The following is a 19,025-nucleotide window of genomic DNA, read 5'->3' as shown; positions in this document are numbered from 1 at the left end:
GTTGCGACGAGGGGCGCAGCCATGGGCAGCTGCCAAGGATGCGCCCACGCGAGGGGCTGGGACTCCATGAACGGAGAGGCAGCAGCTAAGGAGAACGGCGCAGCAGCGGAGATCGCGCCGTCGGCAGGGGCCGACGCGGAGGCGCCGGCGGCGGAAAGCATGGGTCGAACGACCTAGCCTGATACCATGTTAAACACAGGAGTTTGGGAACTGCACAACACCCTAATACGGGTGTGGCTATCTCATATATATAGGGATACAGAACATGTACAATACAAGTTACAAAGACATGTACAGCTACTACGTATAATACAGTCTAACAATACATTGCTTTTTCTTTCTTTCTTTATTTTTTGAGAATGCGTCCATTATACATTGCTAAACCTTTGTAGCAGCCAGTATGACCAGAATTGTTGTAATACCATGTATGAGCTATAAACTAAGACTAGCCAAAATACCTTGATACGACAATTTGATCATACAACACCCCTAAACCAAAGAAAACACTAAGGCCCCGTTTGGGTCCAAGGAATTGGAATCTATTTAATGGAGTAGGCTAATTTATGTTGGAATGTGGCATTCCACAACTTTCCAAAGTTTAGATATAAGCCTATCTTAAATTCATGGGGTGGGAGATGGAAATTGATTCTATAGATTATGGTTATTAGATGGAATTCAATTCTTATAGCACGCTCTTAGACTCGCTTCTCTATAGTAGAAGTGCAGCATACAAGTATCTCTCCCATATCACCAACTATAATATACAACTATATTCCACATACAATTATATTAGCTTAATTAATTTGTGTCTAAATTATGATTATTAGGATGGAATTCAATTCCAATGATCCAAACGGGGCCTAAAAGCAATCGCAAAGGCGACCCTTCTGTCTGTCTTTTCTGTGGAGGGCGTAGGGACAGGAGGTGGTTCTGCCGTTCCACAGTGCCGATCAACAATTATACCACACAACTTTGGGTTCCCTGCAAAGCTTGAATTTGTGAATGTACTGAACTGGCCTCCAGTTGGAATTGGCCCTTCTAAGTCGTTATTGGAAACATTGATTGCAGAGAGGAAGTGCATGTTGCTCAAAGCTGAAGGGATTGCACCTGTGAGAATGTTGTTTGATAAGTCTAGCACTTGAAGGTTTGTCAGGCTGCAGAGCTGTGGTGGAATCTCTCCTGATAAGCTGTTGTAGCTGAAATTGAGTGCAGTAAGTGATTTCATCTGACCAATCTCTTGGGGGATCACACCGGTGAGGTTATTATAGGCAAGATTAAGCACAATTGGGAAAGCACTGGTTATTCGGGTCTGATGTGATGGATCTGCGTAAACAGGTAACCCAAAAACCCTTGGATCCAAAAGGATTGTTGGTAACATTGGCATCTCCATTAAGGCTGTTGGTATTTCCCCTGCAAGGTTGTTATGTGATATGTCCAGATAGAAAAGCGAATTTAAGCTTTTGATCCAAGCAGGCACTGGCCCACGGAGTTGATTCATATACAAAAATAGCATAACCAAGTTTTTGAGGTTTGATAGCCAAAGAGGTATTGTTCCAGACAATGAGCACTCAGATATGGAGAGAATCTGAAGATTCTGAAAACCATCAATTTTTTCATCTTCTGGCATGGCTTCACCGATGAAGCTGCCCCTTACGAATAGCACAGTGAGGTTCTTACAGTCCTTGAGGCCATGAAGTGCATTTGTGATATTTGTAAAATTGTTGTAACTAAGCGACAGGAAAATAAGAGACTTCAGATTTGCTATTCTTAGTGAAAGCTGCCCATGTAAGTTGTTGCCAGATAACCGCAATGCAACCAGCTTGCTGCATAAGTAGATGCTTTCTGGAATATTGCCGGTGAAATTGTTGTACAGAAGATCTAATACCTCTAGATTGATCAGGCTGGTGAAGTTAACACTGGTAAGTTTTCCGCTGAAATAATTTCCCTTGAGGTCAATTGCTATGAGATTTGTGCAATTGCTCAGAGCTGATGGCAACCCACCAAACATGTCATTATAGCCCAAACGAAGCTCCTTGAGTCTCTTGAGCTCACCTATTGAGTCTGGGATCTTTCCATTTAGCATATTACCTCCAAGATCAAGGATTGCCAGATTTCTGAGATTCATCATGTGTGCACCATCAAGTATTCCCCGCAAACCATTGTCGGGAAAAGAGAGGTACTCTAATGAGGAAACATTGAAGAGTTCATCTGGGAGTGTCCTGTTGAGGTTATTGTGGCCTGCCTTGAGTACTCTAAGCGCAGAGCATTTACCTAGACCGGACGGAATGCTGCCACTGAATTGGTTATAGGAAAGATCAAGCTCTGCAAAGGATGTTGAGCTAATGCAGAAGGAAGACGGCATCCATCCTTGGAAGCTGTTGTTGCTCGCATTGAGCACAACAAGATTAAACTTATTCTCCCACAGGATGGATGGGAACTCTCCTGTAAACAAGTTGCTCGAGATGTTCAATACCTGCAGTGACCTGTGATCAGGTACTGATGAGCTGAGGTTTTGTTGCAGGACCCGGCTGAGCTGGTTGAAGCTGACATCAAGGAAGATGATGATGTTGGAGGTCAGCAGCTCTGACGGAAGGCCGCCAGAGAAGGAGTTGTATGATAGGTTGAGGCGCTGTAGGTTGCTGAGGTCAGCAAGGGACGGCGAGATGCTCCCCTCAAGGCCTCTGGACGCCAAGAAGATCTCGATCACCATGCCATCAGCGCTGCAGGTGATCCCTTCCCACTTGCAGCAGTCCGTGCCGTTCCGCCATGACGCTGAGAGGCCGTTGTGCTCTGACAGCCCGGCAAGGAACTGGAGGAGAGAGCTCATCTCCTGCTCGGAGCATGAGGTGGCTGGAGAGGCTAACGAAAGCAGCAGCACAGTTGCGAGGGCAATGGAAGGAGCGGCCATCATGGTGCTCTTGCTATCGCGTGAGCTCGGATGATGCGGTATCAGCGCCATGGCAAAGCTCTTGCGGATGACAGCAAGTGTATGTGACTACAAGACCAAAACAAAACTGCAGGTGGAAGGTCAAGAACAACTAGATCAAAGTGACAGACTGACAAGGGAGGGAGACGCTCAGACGCACGCGCTCTTGACTGGTGATATTCTTAGCTACTGAGGTCGTGAACTCGTGATATGGACTATTATGTGTATCAGAAACCTCCAGCTTAACGTGTGAAAGCCGGCAGGCGACTTGGCTAGTACTTGAGAGGATTGTAGCAGCTAATCCCTGGCTCTGTGTCTGTGCTCTTTATTGCTTAATCTTTTAAGGTTAATTACATGGACAATTAATTCTATATCTATAGGGAGTTCAACGTTTTATATCTTGCAGGCAATACATGCTGCTGAATTGTACTTAAAAACTATTTTAAGGCCCTCTTTGTGTGGGCTTTCCAGCAGCTTTCCACCCTTAGAAGCCAAAAGCTCAAACAAACGGACAGCTTCTGGGCTGAGCTTTCCAAAAATCAAAAGCCTACAAAAGCTATGATTACATAGAAAACCCAGAAGCACTCCTCCGCCCAGATGACGCAGCCCTTTGCTCCGCGCGGGTGACGCCCCTCTGCTCCGCCCGGCCGATGTGCCTTCCTGCTCCGCCCGGCTGCTTCCTACTGGCGTGGAGGAGCATGGGGAGGGGACGGGGCGAGCTTGGCCGCGGCTCCCAACCGGTGTGGAGGAGCGCGGGGGCGGGGGGCGGGGTCGTGGGGGAGCTCCTCCAGTCCAAATCTCTACCACCGGCGCAGCACCCCTTCTCCCCGCCAAATCTCGCCCGCCGCTGCCCCTCCTGGGCCCCTCCTGTGCCCGGTGCTGTACCGCCGTAGGAGCGCGGAGCTCCCCGACGTCCCCTCCCCCGTCGGTCTCACCTCCGGCCGCCCCCGCCCCTTCCCTCTCCGCGTCGGTCTTGCCTTCCGGTCGTCGAGCAAGGGCAAAGGCCGATAGATCCAACCGGCGTCCAAGGTTGAAGAAAAGCCTAACATGTGGACCCCACAGAGCTGACACTCCATCCAACCATTACAAAAGTTAGGTTGCCAAACGGTGTTAGCTTTTTAAAAGCCAGCTTTCGGAAAGCCACCCTTCTAGGGAGCAAAAGCTAAAAGCTAGCTTTCTAGAAAGTTTGGAAAGCTAAAACTCAAATAAACAGGACCTAAAGCATGTTTACCAGTTGATTCCACTGCTTAGAGGACACAATCAACTATTCAACTTGCAGCTTGGTGAGATTACAGTGACAGCTTAAAGTCATGTATTCAGCACCATTTATCATGCTGCAGCAGTTGCCCTCCAAACTGAGGCAGCAGCAGATCTGCATGGAGATCGTCCAACTGGCTTTAACAAGCTCCAGTTGTAGTGATATGTTTTTGTGAAAGCTATACAGTGGGGGAGACCCCCACTGTGGTAGAAAATATATTATAAGAGGAAAGAAAAAGCTGTACACGGACAAGAGTCCAAAGGGCACCTCAGCGCCCAAAAAGAACGGCACCAGATGTCATCCGTTTACATTGATATCCATAGTAGTTAGAGCGATATTCAGGGAGGCAAAAATAATCAAAAGTTGTGTTTTTAGTTCTTAGTCTACTTCTGTCCAAGAGTAAACACATGTTCTAGCTGCCGCAAGACTAGCCAAAATACTTTGACAAGACTATCTGATCATACAACACCCCTACACCAAAGAAAGCCCCGAAAGCTTTGGATTCCCTACTGGAGGGGTTTTGGCGGATCAACAATAGTACCACACAACTTTGGATTCCCTCCAAAGCTTGAATTTGTGAATGTACTGAACTGGCCTCCAGTTGGAATTGGCCCTTCTAGATCGTTATTAGAAACACTGGTTGTAGAGAGGAAGTGCAGGTTGCTCAGATCTGATGGGATTGCACCTGTGAGATGGTCGCTAGACAAGTCTAGCACCTGAAGGTTCGTTAGGCTGTGGAGTTGCGGTGGAATCTCTCCTGATAAGTTGTTGGAGCTGAAATTGATTATAGAGAGCGATTTCAACTGACCAGTCTCTTTAGGGATCGCTCCATTGAAGTTATCATAACCAAGGTTCAACATTTTTGGGAAAGCAGTGGTTACCCGGTACTCAAATGATGGACTTATGCAAACAAGTAGCACAAATAGCCTCTGATCCAAATGAATTGTAGTATTTTCTGCTATTAGCATTGGCATCTCCATTAGTTCTACCGGTATTTCCCCTGTAAAGTTGTTTTCTGAGATGTCTAGATAGAATAGAAAAGTGAATTCAAACTTTTGATCCAGGCAGGTACTGGTCCAGAGAGTTGATTATTTTCCAGAAGCAGAATCTGTAGATTTTTGAGGTTTGATAGCCAAAATGGTATCTTCCCGGTCAATGAGCAATCCGACAGGGAGAGAAACTGAAGATTCTGAAATCCATCAACTGTTTCATCTTCTGGCATTGCCTCACCTTTGAAGTTACTCGCAAGAATTAGGACGGCAAGATCCTTACAATCCTTGAGGACATGAAGTGCATTCGTGATATTTGCAAAATTGTTGAAAGAAGCTTACAGGAAAACAAGGGATTTCAAATTGCCTATTCTCGGCGAAAGCTGTCCGTGTAACTTGTTGTCAGATAGCCGCAGTGCATTCAGGTGGCTGCAAGAGTAGATGCTTTCTGGAATTGTGCCAGTGAAGTTGTTGAACAGAAGATCCAACGTCTTTAGATTGATCAAGGTGGAGAAATTGACCTTGGTAAGCTCTCCGCTAAAATAGTTGTTCCTGAGGTCAATTGTTATGAGATTTGTGCAATTGCTGAAAGCTGATGGCAGCTCTCCAGACATGTCGTTGTGGTCCAGATGAAGCACCTCTAGTCTCTGAGCTCACCTATTGAGTGTGGGATCTTTCCATTTAGCCGATTGCCTCCAAGATCAAGATGAGCCAGATTTCTGAGGTTGGTTATGGGAAGTTTTCCATACAAACCATTGTTGGGAAAAGAGAGGTACTCTAACGAGGAAGCGTAGAACAGTTCATCTGGGAGCATCCCAGTTAGTTGATTGTGCCCAGCCTTGAGTACCTTAACCGCAGAGCAATTTCCTAGACCAGCTGGGATGCGTCCACTGAATCGGTTGTATGATGGAACCATGGCCTTCCAGGCGTATGATGGAAATTCTCCGGTGAATCGATTGCTGGAGATGTTCAGCACCTGCACTGGCCAGCCATGGGTGGCCGAAGACGGCAGCTCTCGCAGCTGTCCCTCAAGGCCATTAAAGCTGACGTCGATGACGGCCAAGCCACGGGACGAGGACAAGAGCCGCTCCAATGGCAGTTCGCCCGACAACGAGTTGTGGGAGAGGTTGAGGCGCCGCAGGCCGGTGAGCTCACCAAGAGCCAGCGAGATGGGGCTCTGGAGTCCTCTACCGGGAAGGGAGACCTCAACGACCGCCCCGTCTCCGTCGCAGGCGATGCCTTCCCACGAGCAGCAGCCCGCCGTGCCGTTCCGCCACGACATGGCGAGGCCGCCGTCCCATGATAGCTCCGCAATGAACCGGAGCAGGGAGGTCTTCTCCTGATCAGAGCACGGCTTGGCATGGGAGGCCATGGAGAGCAGCAGCACGGCGAGGGCGATGCCGGAGAACGGCATGGATGTTGGCTGGTTGCTTGTTTCTTGTTGCTAATGTGTGCTGCTGCATGCTTTTCATATGAAGCCTACTAGCATGGAGGGACAGGAAAGTAATAAGGTTCAGGTTCTGCTGAGCTGTATAGTTCTGCAATGTATGATTATGAAGCACACCAATGAAGGGTAAGAGCATAAACAAGTGTTGACTCGACGGAGATCACAAGCAATTCGCGCCGGGCGAGGAAGCGTAACTCGCATCCTGTATCGCCAGTGTCAAGATAGCTGTGGCTCCCTTTTTTGAAATTTGAACAAGGAAGGGTTGACATGCCGGTCGCTGTAGTTGCACTTATCAGGCGTTTTGTCCATTGTGCACGGAAAGAAAAAAAAGGCATGGTTTGATGTTACGGGTCTGAATTCTCTGAAACACTGATGGAACATGGCGTGCAGTCTGTATCTCTGTCGCTATCCCGTTCGTCACTTGTTACTGGCCTGGGCGGGCTGGAAATTTCTCCGTTGGAACCACAAGCTGATCATACACGGAGGGCGAAGATGATGATCCGTCAGGGGTCAGGTCAGGCCGTCTCACTCCTGTCTCCTCTCCTTGGGATGGTTCAGTCTGAATCTGAACTCGAACAGAGTGATCTGCGGTTGTGAAGGTGCGCGGTCTCTCGTTTGTTCGGGAACAAGAACAGACTGGTGTCGACGGTGCCGGCGCCGGCGAGCTGGCGGATCATGCAAGTGGACGGAGATGGGGGATTTGAGATCGGAGGAGGCGGAGAGGACGCGACGGATAGATGATCCTGCAGCAATACGGACGTCCCACGCGCGGTGTCTGAACCGACGCCGCCGCCGCCGCCACCGCCCGGAGCCCGCGCGTTCCGTGTGAAGGAGAAGGCGGCGGCGCCCGCGGGCGGTTCTAGTGCTCCTCCGAGCACGCGGACTTTGGATGCAGGTCGCCCCGTGCGGCCCCGCAGAGGCCGCCGGCGCCGGCGACGGAGGGACTGGCGGGGGCGGGAAGAGCCGCGAGCCGGCCACTCGGGGTGTCCGATCAGGATCAAGCGGTCCAGATTCGTTGGAGGAAAAGTACAGTGGGAAGGAATTTCTCAGAAACCCCCCTGCTGAGCCATTTCTCCTTGCATAAAGGCCCCTCCGCTCCCCGAACCCCTTCCTCTTCCCCGCGTCTCCCCGCCAGATCGAGGAGCGAGGAGGCGGGGCGGCGGCGATGGCGATGGCGGCGAAGCCGAGTCACGGAGGGCGAGTTCACTGCCGCAGAAACTTTCAGCGCTTCTTCCAGGCTACCGTCCGTGAAGTGCTCAATCATCTCCAGTGAGTTCCACCCAGCGTCGAAGATTGATTTTATGGTTGTCATTTTGCATTGTGTGACTCACCTTCAGGTTCCAACCAACGATCTTCGTTATTGTAATCTTTTACCTCTAATTGCTAGCTACGAATCCTTCTTATGAATTCTCAAGCACATTGCTAGTTGCTACAGGCACATCCAGGTTGCAGACTAGCTTTAACTTGTAAAATACCATATCAGAAATTCACAAGCGCTGAACGTTGACAAGCAAATGAAAATACTGGCCGTGGTTCATTGTTCTGTGTTAGGTGACACATGCTGAGTTTCCTGCAATTTGTCTCAGTTGAGAACTAGTCAACTGTCATTGCAAGTGGGACTTCTCAAAGTTTTGTTCTTCCTTTTTTATATGAAAAAAACAAAGGGAAAAAATATATCACCAAGTGGGTTGTTAAGAAAGCATAATATCGGCTCAGGTCAACCCAATCCAAGCTGTTGCTTGGTAAGATGTTCTCTTTAATCAGTTGTTTTTGTCTCTGCAAATAAATAGCAATGACGACGCAACATCAAAGGTCAGAGAAGACTTTGGCGAAAACGATGGGATGAAGCTGTTAGCCAGCAGTCATGCATCCTGGTGATCCTGCCCTGGCAACATAAATGAAGGGATGGAACACTACTAGACAAGAATCTAGATAGGCTTCACAGCAACATATCATCCCTGTATCAATGGCGTCTGCAGACACCAGCAGCAGGTAACTACACTAGAAAGGCAAAGGCAGCTGCCATCTTTACCCATGTCTCATATAACTTTGACTGCATCTGTTGTTGCTTTGACATCGACTTGGTCCATAGATTTTGTAGAGTATCAAGTACGAACAGTTCTGTTTGTAACCACCAGTTTATCTTTATTTGCAGTGACAAGGAGCAGGTCATCCCTACCATCGACGCTGACCAAGCACATGCTCTCTTGAGCTCTGGTCATGGCTATATTGATGTCAGGTGCGTTACTCAACTGATCCATGCGTGCTGTAATGTTCATGTTTACTGGAGAAGCTTCCATGGTCATATGATCCACGGCTGCAAATTAACTGGTGGGTATGAAATGAAATGAATCTTCAGGATGCGAGAGGACTTTGACAAGGGCCACGCACCTGGTTCTCGCAATGTTCCCTACTACCTGTCAGTAACGCCTCAAGGTCAGTTTCTTGATCCCGCTTGCTCGTGCCTGTTTGCATTGGGGTGTTTTATTGGAAAGTTCATGATATATTCCAAATTGAACTTTCATTTGGGGACTTTGTAAGATTTAGTTCAAATTTGCACTAAATCCTATTGATTTGGATCCTAAGGTCAGTCTCAATGAAATTTCAGAAGAGTTTCATGGGCATTAAATTTTATACCATATCAGCAATTTTGCTGACTTAGCAAGGTCATTTATGAGGAGAGTTTCATTAGATGTGAGAGGAGTTTCATCCCCATGTCACTCCGCTGCATAGTTACCTAATTCTTAGTCTTGGTAACTGTACAATGAAACTATGCACTGAGACTGGCCTAATTCACTCTAATCAAACATGCCCCATTTATGACAAGATTTCTGGTGTCGCATTCTTTTATCGCTTATTATTTAATCTGTTCTCTTTGCTGATCCCCAGGGAAGGAGAAGAATCCACAGTTCGAAGAGGAAGTGGCTTCACTCTTTGGGAAGGACGATGTCTTCATTGTGGTAGGTTACTACCTTCATCAATCATATATACTCATATTAGTAATTAGCATCGCACAAGTATGGTTTGGTCAACTTAGGCTAGTGATATAACAGTGCCTTGCTCCAAATTAAATTGTGCCTGCATAATAGCATCACCCATCATTTGTCATGAGTCAAAAAAAAATAACTTCATATTTACTTAGGGTTGCAACACGGGGAACAGATCCAGGTTCGCTACTGCAGACCTTCTAAACGCGGTAAATCCAGGCCATCTGAGCTATTAATCTAGGACTAAATCTGATAACTGAGGGTCACACAAGCTGCTTACTCATTGTTCAGGGGTTCAAGAATGCAAGGAACCTGCAAGGTGGCTACCGCTCCTTTCTCCAGAGTGCAAATCAGCAGCCAGCTCAACAGCAGTAGCCACCACCAGTTAATTCAGCTTGCTTGGGGATGCCAGTTTGTGTGCGCTCGTTGTGTCCATTGTTTGGAATAAACTAGGGACTATTTGGGCCTAGTTGAACAGCCCAGTGAAATCATGGCGATATTCCTGCTTTGGCAGGATGTTGGACGACACATTTGTGAATAGTGATGTAATGAACATTCATGATGTAGTACTCTGAAATGAATGTTGAGAGGTGATGCTTGCTACATAAATTTCAGAAGATATATTCAACTATGAAACATGTCATAATGTAGCATTACATGTAATTGAAGTACGTAATGGCCTTCGCCACAAAGCTGACGAGTTTCGTACATTTGCCTGCCAAAATTGTGCCATACGAAATTTTCTGGCTTCATAACCTGGCATACAAAGTAATACCAGTGAATATCAGGTTAATTGCTTGGGTCTGGACGAGCATGGGAACTGGGAAGTTGAAAGCAACGACCTGTTCTCTTGGACTGTATAATCGTGTGTCGCTCCCAAGCAGAGATCTTTACAGCAGAAAGGAGAGACTTTAGAAAGATTACATGAGCTCTTTCATAGCACCTCCTTTTCCAGTTTCAGCACAGCCATGAATGCTTCTTGGGGAACATCAACCCTTCCAATCGCTTTCATCCTCTTCTTTCCTTCGGCCTGTTAGCAAATATTACATGACCATATTATCCGATGGCTAAAAAATGCTTGTGAAAAGAACTTCCAGTGCCCACTCTACTCTTTAGGTATTATATGCAAAGCTTAAAGCAATTAGCTTTGACCTTTGACCAAGCAAAAATCAATAAATTTTCCCATTATTTTTTACTGCCAAACATCAATAGTTTCTAAGAAAGATTACCTGTTTCTTCAGCAACTTCTTTTTTCTCGTTATATCACCACCTGCAAGTCAAAGACAGCAGTGCTCTGAATAAAGTCTGTAATGCAATGCAAGAATACAGGGATGTTCTCTTCTTTTTCCTTATCTTATAAAAAAGAACACCATTGTACTAACTGCTATTGTGAGAAAAATGAGAATACAGGGATCTTCAGAGGAAGTCAGGCCTCTTTCGAGTCTTGGAAAAGCTGCTTTGCACAGACAGTAAAGCTTCACGTGCACAGATTAAAACCCCCTCTTAGTCACAGTGTTTCTGTTTGGCTAAACAGCCTTCTGTGAATTTTCTCTTTCTAGTTTTTTTTACCTCTGCTTTTTTTAATCTATATAATAAATACCACAGTAGGGGTTTCCCCTACTGTATTTCGCTCAAAAAAAAAACAAAAATGAGAGACACGAATAAGATAGCACATCCCATTAGCTTAAGATGCTTTCAAAGTGCACGTAAAGTGTTCTGTTTACCATAGCATTTTGACAGGACATCCTTCCTGATGGCCGACAGGGCTTCACTTGCAATGACCTTTGTGCCAATACATGCCTGTCAAGGTTCATATTAGTGTCTGATTACCATGGAAAAACAGGACTGTAAACAGGAATTTTATCACCCCATAAAAAGGATTGGTTGCTATATTTTCCAACAAGCAGTTTATGTAAATTTGCCAATTACTTCTTTAAATTTCATTACTAAAATGCAAGATGAATATTATTTTTCTCTCTTGATTTTTGATGTACCTTACAGATAGTAGGTTGAAAAAGTTTAGGGTACCTTGACCATAGCAGATAGAACACAAATAGTGCAGGTGTGCCACATCATATTCTCCCTCATTAAATATATTTTTCCTATATTTTATTCAAGCCTCATCATCTACTATGTTCCCTCATACTTTGAGATTAAAAAAAGAGTTATGGTTCTCATATACTAGCATGTCTCAAGCACGAGCAAAACTCATGAGAGCAACCCATGCTTCTGCTTCAGTCCATACCTGCACCTCCCTTCATGCTGGTATGGAGTGCTCTTAACTCTCCCATGGTACTCTGCTCTATTGTGCTATGTACATAATTGCTAAAAGAATATGTGAGAACAAGACAGATAAAATCTCACTTGAATAGGAACTCTAAACATTTGTCGAGGTATAAGTTCTTTGAGCTTTTGTGTCAGCGCCCTGCCAACAGAGTATGCCTAGAAAAAGATATTCAACAAGTCAGATTGCCTCGAGAAGCTTTTCCATGACAACTGATAAATAAAAGCTATTTTTCCTGGAATCAAGTCGGCAGGATAAAACGCTCAATAAATACGGTTCATTGCAAAAGAAGATCCATACAACAAGTGTTGCATTACTGTTCTAGGCTGCATGCTTATATAGTTGAGTACACGAGAGTACAAAGGAAAGATAATACATGACTAGACTTAAGACAATGTATCCTTGACAATATGTATTACCACAAAATGCTACATTTCTAAGATCCATCTACCGTTTGCAGCTTGCCATAAGTACAAAATCGATGGAAATATTTCTTTTTCATGGTCAGGGGTAATCATAACTGAACTGTGCCACAGTATATTTATTTATCATTCCAAAAAATATGTCATGAATCAGAAACAACATATGTTCACATCAATGTTTATTTTTTCTGAAAGTTCTATGCATAGATGACAAATCAAGTATAGCACCTTATCTCTATGTACAATTGTTGACAATGCCTCCACAGGATCACCATTGATTTGTATATCCAACTTTACTAGCTGACTTTCCCTGTACCTGCAGAGAAAAGATACCTCAGCTAATTGTTTCACAGGTCTACATGAGCGCTACCAAAAGGCTGCAACTGCAACTACAGAGAAACAAGAGAATAGTAGCAATGAGTACCCGACAAGTGAGTATTCCATACTGGCATATCCTTTGCTTCGAGATTTCAGTTGGTCAAAGAAATCACCAACCATCTGCATATAATTTATACACATCAATACCTATAGAATCTTCATGGAGCCATAGGAAAAGTTTCTTCAACTCCTTGGTATACTGGAATCAATGAAATGCAACAAGTGCTTTGCAAGATACATCCTTCTTCAATGTTAAAGTCAAACATACTATAACACAAAACAGAGAAGCATCTTTTGCATAGTCAAGCGCAAGAGAAACATTACAGAAGAAGCAACGGATACAGCATGATTACTCGAAATGCTGAGATGCATGTAATACAGTATCAGGTTGCTGCAGAATTAAGGCCGATCATGATGCTTTTTGTATAGTCATATTTATGAAGTAGCAATTTTTCAGATACCCTATATCTGTGTCTTGAATTCCTATTTTTTTGTATATTTTGCAAATGCATTAAGGAATGTTACTTCTACAAGTTTTTCTCTTTCATTAACGGCAAAGAGAATAGTTCCATTTCACAAGGTATAAAGGGGTAGAAAATCGTGTGGATTTTTGTGTGTGCAAAAAGTATGACAACGCACCTCTGCTAGCGGTAGCTCATAAATAATTTTTGCCCTGCTTTCCGTGATGAAGTTCATTTCCTTGAATTCGCCTCTTCTATCTTGAGCCAGCTCCATTATTGGGCCAATATAATCCTTCGGTGTAAGCATTTCAATCTACAGAGGAAAAAGCCAGATGCCAAAAAGGATACTCAGACATGTACAGAATACTGAATACTACAGCTCCCAAAGCTCAGCAGAAAAAATATTACTGCAAAAGGATGGTGAAAATCAAGTTACAGATACAACCTTTACATATGGTTCTTCAATAGACCTCCGTTTCCCAGGTTCCGGAAGCAAAGACGGATTTGAACATTCAACCTATGTGACAACTGTAAAAATCATGTTTGTACATGCAAATAAAGTTGACTGGTTTGTGCTTTTTTTAAAAACATTCAGCTATTTTGGTCTGAGTGCAAATTTATACACACTGAGATGGTTTAGCTACCCGCTCACAAGATGCACCATAGAACTTTTTAGTACTAAGCAATAAAAGGGTAAAAACACTAGGTAACTGCAAATGGTTAACGGTTTACACAGCATCATAAATGATGCCATTTGGTCTCTTGAACTGTACATTCCCCTCAGACTGTACCAGTGATGTACTTCTGTGTTTTAGTAGATAACAGTAACAAAGCTTTTTCTGTAGTTATTTTGTGCAAATACAAAAGTAGGCACTTCTGTACAGCACCACTATTTCATTAGTTGTGCAAGTAACAATTACAGATCACTTCCATAAACTCATGCTCTATAAAGTTCTTAAACCATATATCCTTAGCGTGACGATATTTAAGATTGAGATATGTGATATCTCAAAGGGTGTGATGCTATCCTAACATGCTTAACACAAATTATTTTAACATTTTCTCATTATTAATACAGCTTAGTTCCTGCACTTCCAAGAGATGCTGATTTAAACAATGGGAGTTATTAAGAGTTCCCTATAACTCTTAAGCAACATGGATTCCAGGAAAGACATGGGTTCAGGATTATAAAAAACTTACAGTTTCACCATCTGCACAGTTCACACGGTAAACCACACTCGGTGCAGTAATTATTAAGTTCAAATTGTACTCCCTCTCAAGCCTTTCCTGAAAATTAGAGAACTTTATTTTGAGTCATTGTGGTTTTACTACACTGCCATGAACTGAGTAGACTGTAAGAACCTGAACAATTTCCATATGAAGAAGACCAAGGAACCCACATCTGAAGCCAAACCCCATGGCACTAGAAGATTCTGGTTCAAACTGCATCAACAATATGAACTTAGAGAAAATGAAGTATCGTACAAAATACTTATGCATACTCAATTATCAATATTACATAATCCAAATGTGCATTGTGTTTTTCCTCCCCTAAATTTTGTTATCAATCATTGTTATCTGCCTTTTAATGCAGCTATTTGCTCCATACATTTTTGTAAAATGGGATGAAATTCTAACGCGCTTCTTAGTAATTAAAGTGGAAATTTGGTCAGATATTCATAACTGAAGGTACTGACTTTATTGATCAGCATTGTTGGTCGTATTTTAATACAAAAATTAGCAAGGAATCAAGAAACATGAATGTCAAATCCAGGTTATCCTATTACTGCGTATATGTTTAGTTAAACTATCTTCATATTCAAGTATATCAATATACCAATCATGTGTGTTTCAGCTACTGTGTAAACTGAAGATTATTGGTTACATTAGTCGCTACTTGTTAGTACAACCACTTTTGGGTTTGCTATGGTGCATCGTATTTGAGCCTCTGCCGATGCCACTATATATAAGAATCTTGGCATGCTTGCATCAGCATTTCAATTTATGGACTGTATTATATCAATTTCACAATATCCACAATTTGAGTCGCGGAAAAGATGTGTTCCAAACTCCAGATACTAGAAAGGCAACAAATTCATGCCAATCTGATAAATGATGACAGCATGGATAGGTAGGTCAGGAAGTCCACCTTTAGGGCAGCATCGTTTAGCTGAAGTTTTTCCAGCGCTTCACGCAACTCCTCAAACCTATCGACAAATTCAATCTTAATGTAAAAACACTGCGTTGACAGAAAGAATGAAAACTCAATATAAGGGGAAGATACAGTACTGATCTGCATCTATGGGAAACAAGCCACAGAAAACCATTGGAGTGGCTTCTGAATATCCTGGTAAAGCAGAAGCTGCTTTTTTTGAGTAGTGAGTAATTGTATCACCAACCCTGGCATCTGCTACTGATCGTATAGAAGCAGAGAGATAACCGACCTGTTACCAAGGGATCAACTATCAAGATATTTTATTTGAATGCACGATAAAGATTCAAGAAAAACATCTAAACCAGACCATATGCGGAGCATTGCAAAGACTGATGAAAAATGTATACAGTTTTTAAGGCTTGGTATTCCTTTCTGTGCAGATTGAAGAAAAGCATCTCTGATCTGAACCAGACCGTGCATAGAATTACAAAGACTGCTCATAATTTTATGTAGTTATAAGTTTAAAGGCTTGGTTAAATTGTTATGGCTGCAACAGTTAATTTTTCTAACCTAGCATGGTTAATACATGGCAGATGTACTTTTCTTTATCAGGAATGAGCAGATCCATTTCATAGTTAATAGTTGAAATAAATAGTTCGATAGACAGTTGAGCAATATCCTTGAGAAAACGAAATTAGACACCTGAGCTATCATAGATGTGAGACATTAAAACACCAAAGTTACCTCGCCAGCATATAATTCGTCAACTTGCATCTGATTTGGGGATAAAACACCAATTTCATCAGCAACATATTCCTGTTAATTTTGACAAAAAAAACACCTCAGCATCTACCCACTGCATACACAAGGATGATGAAGATTGAAGAAGACGGCGCAGAATTGATTTCTGAAAACTACTCCCTCCGTTTACTTTTATAAGGCGCACACGCATATCAAGATTCAAACTTTACAATCTTTGACCAATAATTTAGCCAACATTTTTTTATTTTTAATATAAACTTGATATGGTTAGATTCGTAATCAAATGTACTCTCCAATGATTATAAGTTTATAACTATAAATAATGTAAGATAAATGAACGGTCAAAGTGTAATCTAGGAGACCGTGTCAAGTCATATCACGCCTTATAAAAATAAACGGAGGGAGTAATTTTTAATGATGAGAAATACCTAAAGTGGTAAAATACAAATGCTGCACTTTGGTGTGGTGTAATAATTACTAGTAGGGAAACTTTGGACAGCATCTTTACCAGTGGTACTTTTACAGTGCAACGGAACTAACTTTTCCAATAAAAATTATTGCACCAATAGCAAACACACTAAATCTCTGGTGAGATTTAAGTTTTGTTTTGATTACCTTTCCATTGGCCATAAAACATATCTTGTCCCCTTTCTTTATACTGCCATCAGTAACACGGAAGTACACAATTACACCTCTGTATGGATCATAATAGCTGCAACCACAAAGATAACATATAACAGTAGTTCAGAAAATGCAGAAAATTATTGGAGATATAGTAGTGATGTCGTCCGTGTACAAATTCTAGAACATTAATTAGCCGATTCTATGGAGCTCAATTAGTTAAAAAAAGGGAACCTGTCAAATATAAGAGCCCTGAGAGGATCTTTTGATGTATCTTTTGGTGGGGGGATTTTGGTCACGAGGGCATCTAGTATTTCAGTGATGCCAATACCTTCCTACAGAACACAAAAATAGAAGTTAATATGACGATTATTTCTGTTCATAAAGGCGACGTGATGTTTTATTTTTGCAGCCAATATATAAGTAACTTTGTGGTGAAAGGAAAAACTAACCTTTGCTGAACACCGAATTGCATCACTGCAGTCCAATCCAATTATCTGGGAGACAAGGATGGATTTGTAATTCTAAGAACAAATAACGTAACTTCAAGTGGAAAATGATAAACTGTCTCCACAGGATGTAGAGAACAAGTCTTAGATAGGTTGCAGCTTTCAGAATACCTCTTCAATTTCCTGTGCGACGCGGTCAGGTTCAGCACCAGGAAGATCTATTTTGTTTAGAACCTAAACTAGAACAAAAATTCATTGTCAAAAAGACAAATAATGAGAATATATAGCTGGATATCACAATAATAGTTTTTTTACCGTTTCAGTTTGATAGGGACAATCAGACAATTAAAGCCTGGATGTATTTTTTTATGAAGCAGCATGGAGCAAAATTAAGTAAGTCCTTATCCACATTACAGAATAATTTCTTATGTCTGTCTGACCGGAAGGGGAAATTCAAACAGTACAGTAGCTGTCAGTCTTAGTCAGTTTGTATGTTTACTAAGGCAAAAGGGCAATACCAAAAAGGAATGCTACCATCTCAAAGTCTCAGGCAAAGTCCAATGTAAATGGATTTGGCAATGAAAGGTACCGTTTGTGAAACTCGAAATTGAAAGCTCAGTTTGTTCACAGGAAATGGGAGCTAAATTTTAGAACTAACCGGTATGATTTCAAGGTTGTTTTCCAATGCAAGATACACATTCGCTAACGTCTGAGCTTCAACACCCTGCATCATGCCATCAGACATCTTTCACTTTGCTGCAGATGTGTATTGGAAGCCAGCAAAATCATAGGCTGGCTTCTGTGCATTGGCAAGCAGAAGGCAAATATCTTCAAATAGATATCTAATGAAACTTACAGGAAGAAAATATATATTGCACCTGAGAAGCATCAACAACCAGAAGTGCACCCTCACAAGCAGCAAGAGAACGGGAAACCTAGCATCCAGTCAGATAGTTCAAGGATATTTCAATCAGCTTCCAATCTTGAAAATGGTAAGACCGAATTTACCGTACGGAAGCAAGATATCTTTCCCTTAACAAAGTTTCATATGTATGAGAGTGGTATGAGAAATGTGATTATATACCTCATATGAGAAATCGACATGGCCTGGTGTATCAATTAAATTGAGGCAGTAAGGCTCTTTATTCATGACGTAACGCATCCGAGCTGCCTAAAAAAATAATTAGAAGAAGAGCAAGCATATGAAGAATATACTGGAAACCTCACTTAGTAGGATCCATGAAAGGACAAATGGCAGCCGAAACTATCAAAACACGAGAACGTAGTTGTACCTGCAATTTGATGGTGATCCCTCTCTCCCTCTCCAGGTCCATGTTATCCAGGAACTGCTCCTTCATCTCCCTCTTCTGCACCGTGCCGGTGAGCTCGAGCAACTTATCCGCCAGCGTCGACTTGCCATGGTCGATGTGCGCAATGATGCAGAAGTTCCTGATATTCGAAATGGGCACCTAGTAGCAGAGACCAAAACGGCCACTGAATTAACACGCCAGTGAGCAGAGGCACGCACAATGGAATCACACCGGTCGTGCTCGACTCTTAGCATCTTAGGTGAGCAACGTGTAATTAAGCTACTAAACCACTAGGTAGGGATGGCGGGGGCTCACCTTCAGGAGGCGGTCCTGGCCGGCGTCGATGGTGGAGGCAGCGGCGGGCGCAGGGGCCGCGAGGCAGAGGACGCGGCCGCGCGGGGCGGCAGCGGCAGAGAGAGAGCGCGGGCGCGAAGGGGCGCAACCGGGAGCAGGGGCATGTCGCCGACGCCCCGGCGCGGGCGGCGACGGCCGCGGCGCGAGGACGGCGAGGCGGGAGGCGGTGGCGGTGGCCATGAGAGGTGGAGGAGCGCCAGAGCCTGCGGGCCGCAAAGAGGT

General features: G+C 43.4%; 2 protein-coding genes and 1 pseudogene across 5 annotated transcripts; 1 reads left to right on the top strand and 2 right to left on the bottom strand.

The window, feature by feature from the left end:
• Positions 1 to 173: 173 nt before the first annotated feature.
• LOC105914048 lies at positions 174 to 6,587 on the bottom strand (annotated as a pseudogene).
• A 964-nt stretch (positions 6,588 to 7,551) lies between these two features.
• On the top strand, positions 7,552 to 10,238 carry LOC101783400 (thiosulfate sulfurtransferase 16, chloroplastic). Its single transcript, XM_004951771.4, has 7 exons — positions 7,552 to 7,889; positions 8,411 to 8,612; positions 8,776 to 8,859; positions 8,980 to 9,056; positions 9,510 to 9,580; positions 9,763 to 9,816; positions 9,899 to 10,238. Exons 2-7 carry the CDS (start codon positions 8,587 to 8,589, stop codon positions 9,980 to 9,982), a joined length of 396 nt encoding a protein of 131 aa, XP_004951828.1. The 5' UTR covers positions 7,552 to 7,889; positions 8,411 to 8,586; the 3' UTR covers positions 9,983 to 10,238.
• On the bottom strand, positions 10,148 to 19,025 carry LOC101783801 (translation factor GUF1 homolog, chloroplastic). Of its 4 annotated transcripts, XR_214446.3 has the most exons (23): positions 18,765 to 19,025; positions 18,432 to 18,608; positions 18,224 to 18,310; positions 18,018 to 18,074; positions 17,798 to 17,863; positions 17,311 to 17,373; positions 17,143 to 17,187; positions 16,925 to 17,025; positions 16,685 to 16,781; positions 16,052 to 16,123; positions 15,442 to 15,596; positions 15,302 to 15,359; positions 14,515 to 14,595; positions 14,353 to 14,439; positions 13,598 to 13,669; positions 13,331 to 13,465; positions 12,738 to 12,811; positions 12,542 to 12,629; positions 11,972 to 12,049; positions 11,332 to 11,407; positions 10,837 to 10,877; positions 10,450 to 10,637; positions 10,148 to 10,363 (listed from the first exon to the last, which is right to left on the bottom strand). XR_214446.3 is itself a non-coding variant. In XM_004951772.3 (22 exons), the coding sequence occupies exons 1-22, from the start codon at positions 18,981 to 18,983 to the stop codon at positions 10,542 to 10,544; spliced, it is 2,025 nt and encodes a 674-aa protein (XP_004951829.1). In that variant the 5' UTR covers positions 18,984 to 19,025; the 3' UTR covers positions 10,191 to 10,541. The 4 variants fall into 4 exon arrangements, 3 of the variants coding, with proteins under 3 accessions (XP_004951829.1, XP_022682694.1, XP_022682696.1); XM_004951772.3 differs by having other exon boundaries at positions 10,191 to 10,637; XM_022826959.1 differs by having other exon boundaries at positions 10,191 to 10,637; positions 18,432 to 18,633; positions 18,765 to 18,890.

This window comes from Setaria italica, chromosome I, assembly GCF_000263155.2.
Source record: "Setaria italica strain Yugu1 chromosome I, Setaria_italica_v2.0, whole genome shotgun sequence".
NCBI classification, from domain to species: domain Eukaryota; kingdom Viridiplantae; phylum Streptophyta; class Magnoliopsida; order Poales; family Poaceae; genus Setaria; species Setaria italica.
The sequence above is the reverse complement of the archived record's forward strand: the minus strand, read 5'-3'. Positions and strand labels throughout refer to the sequence as shown.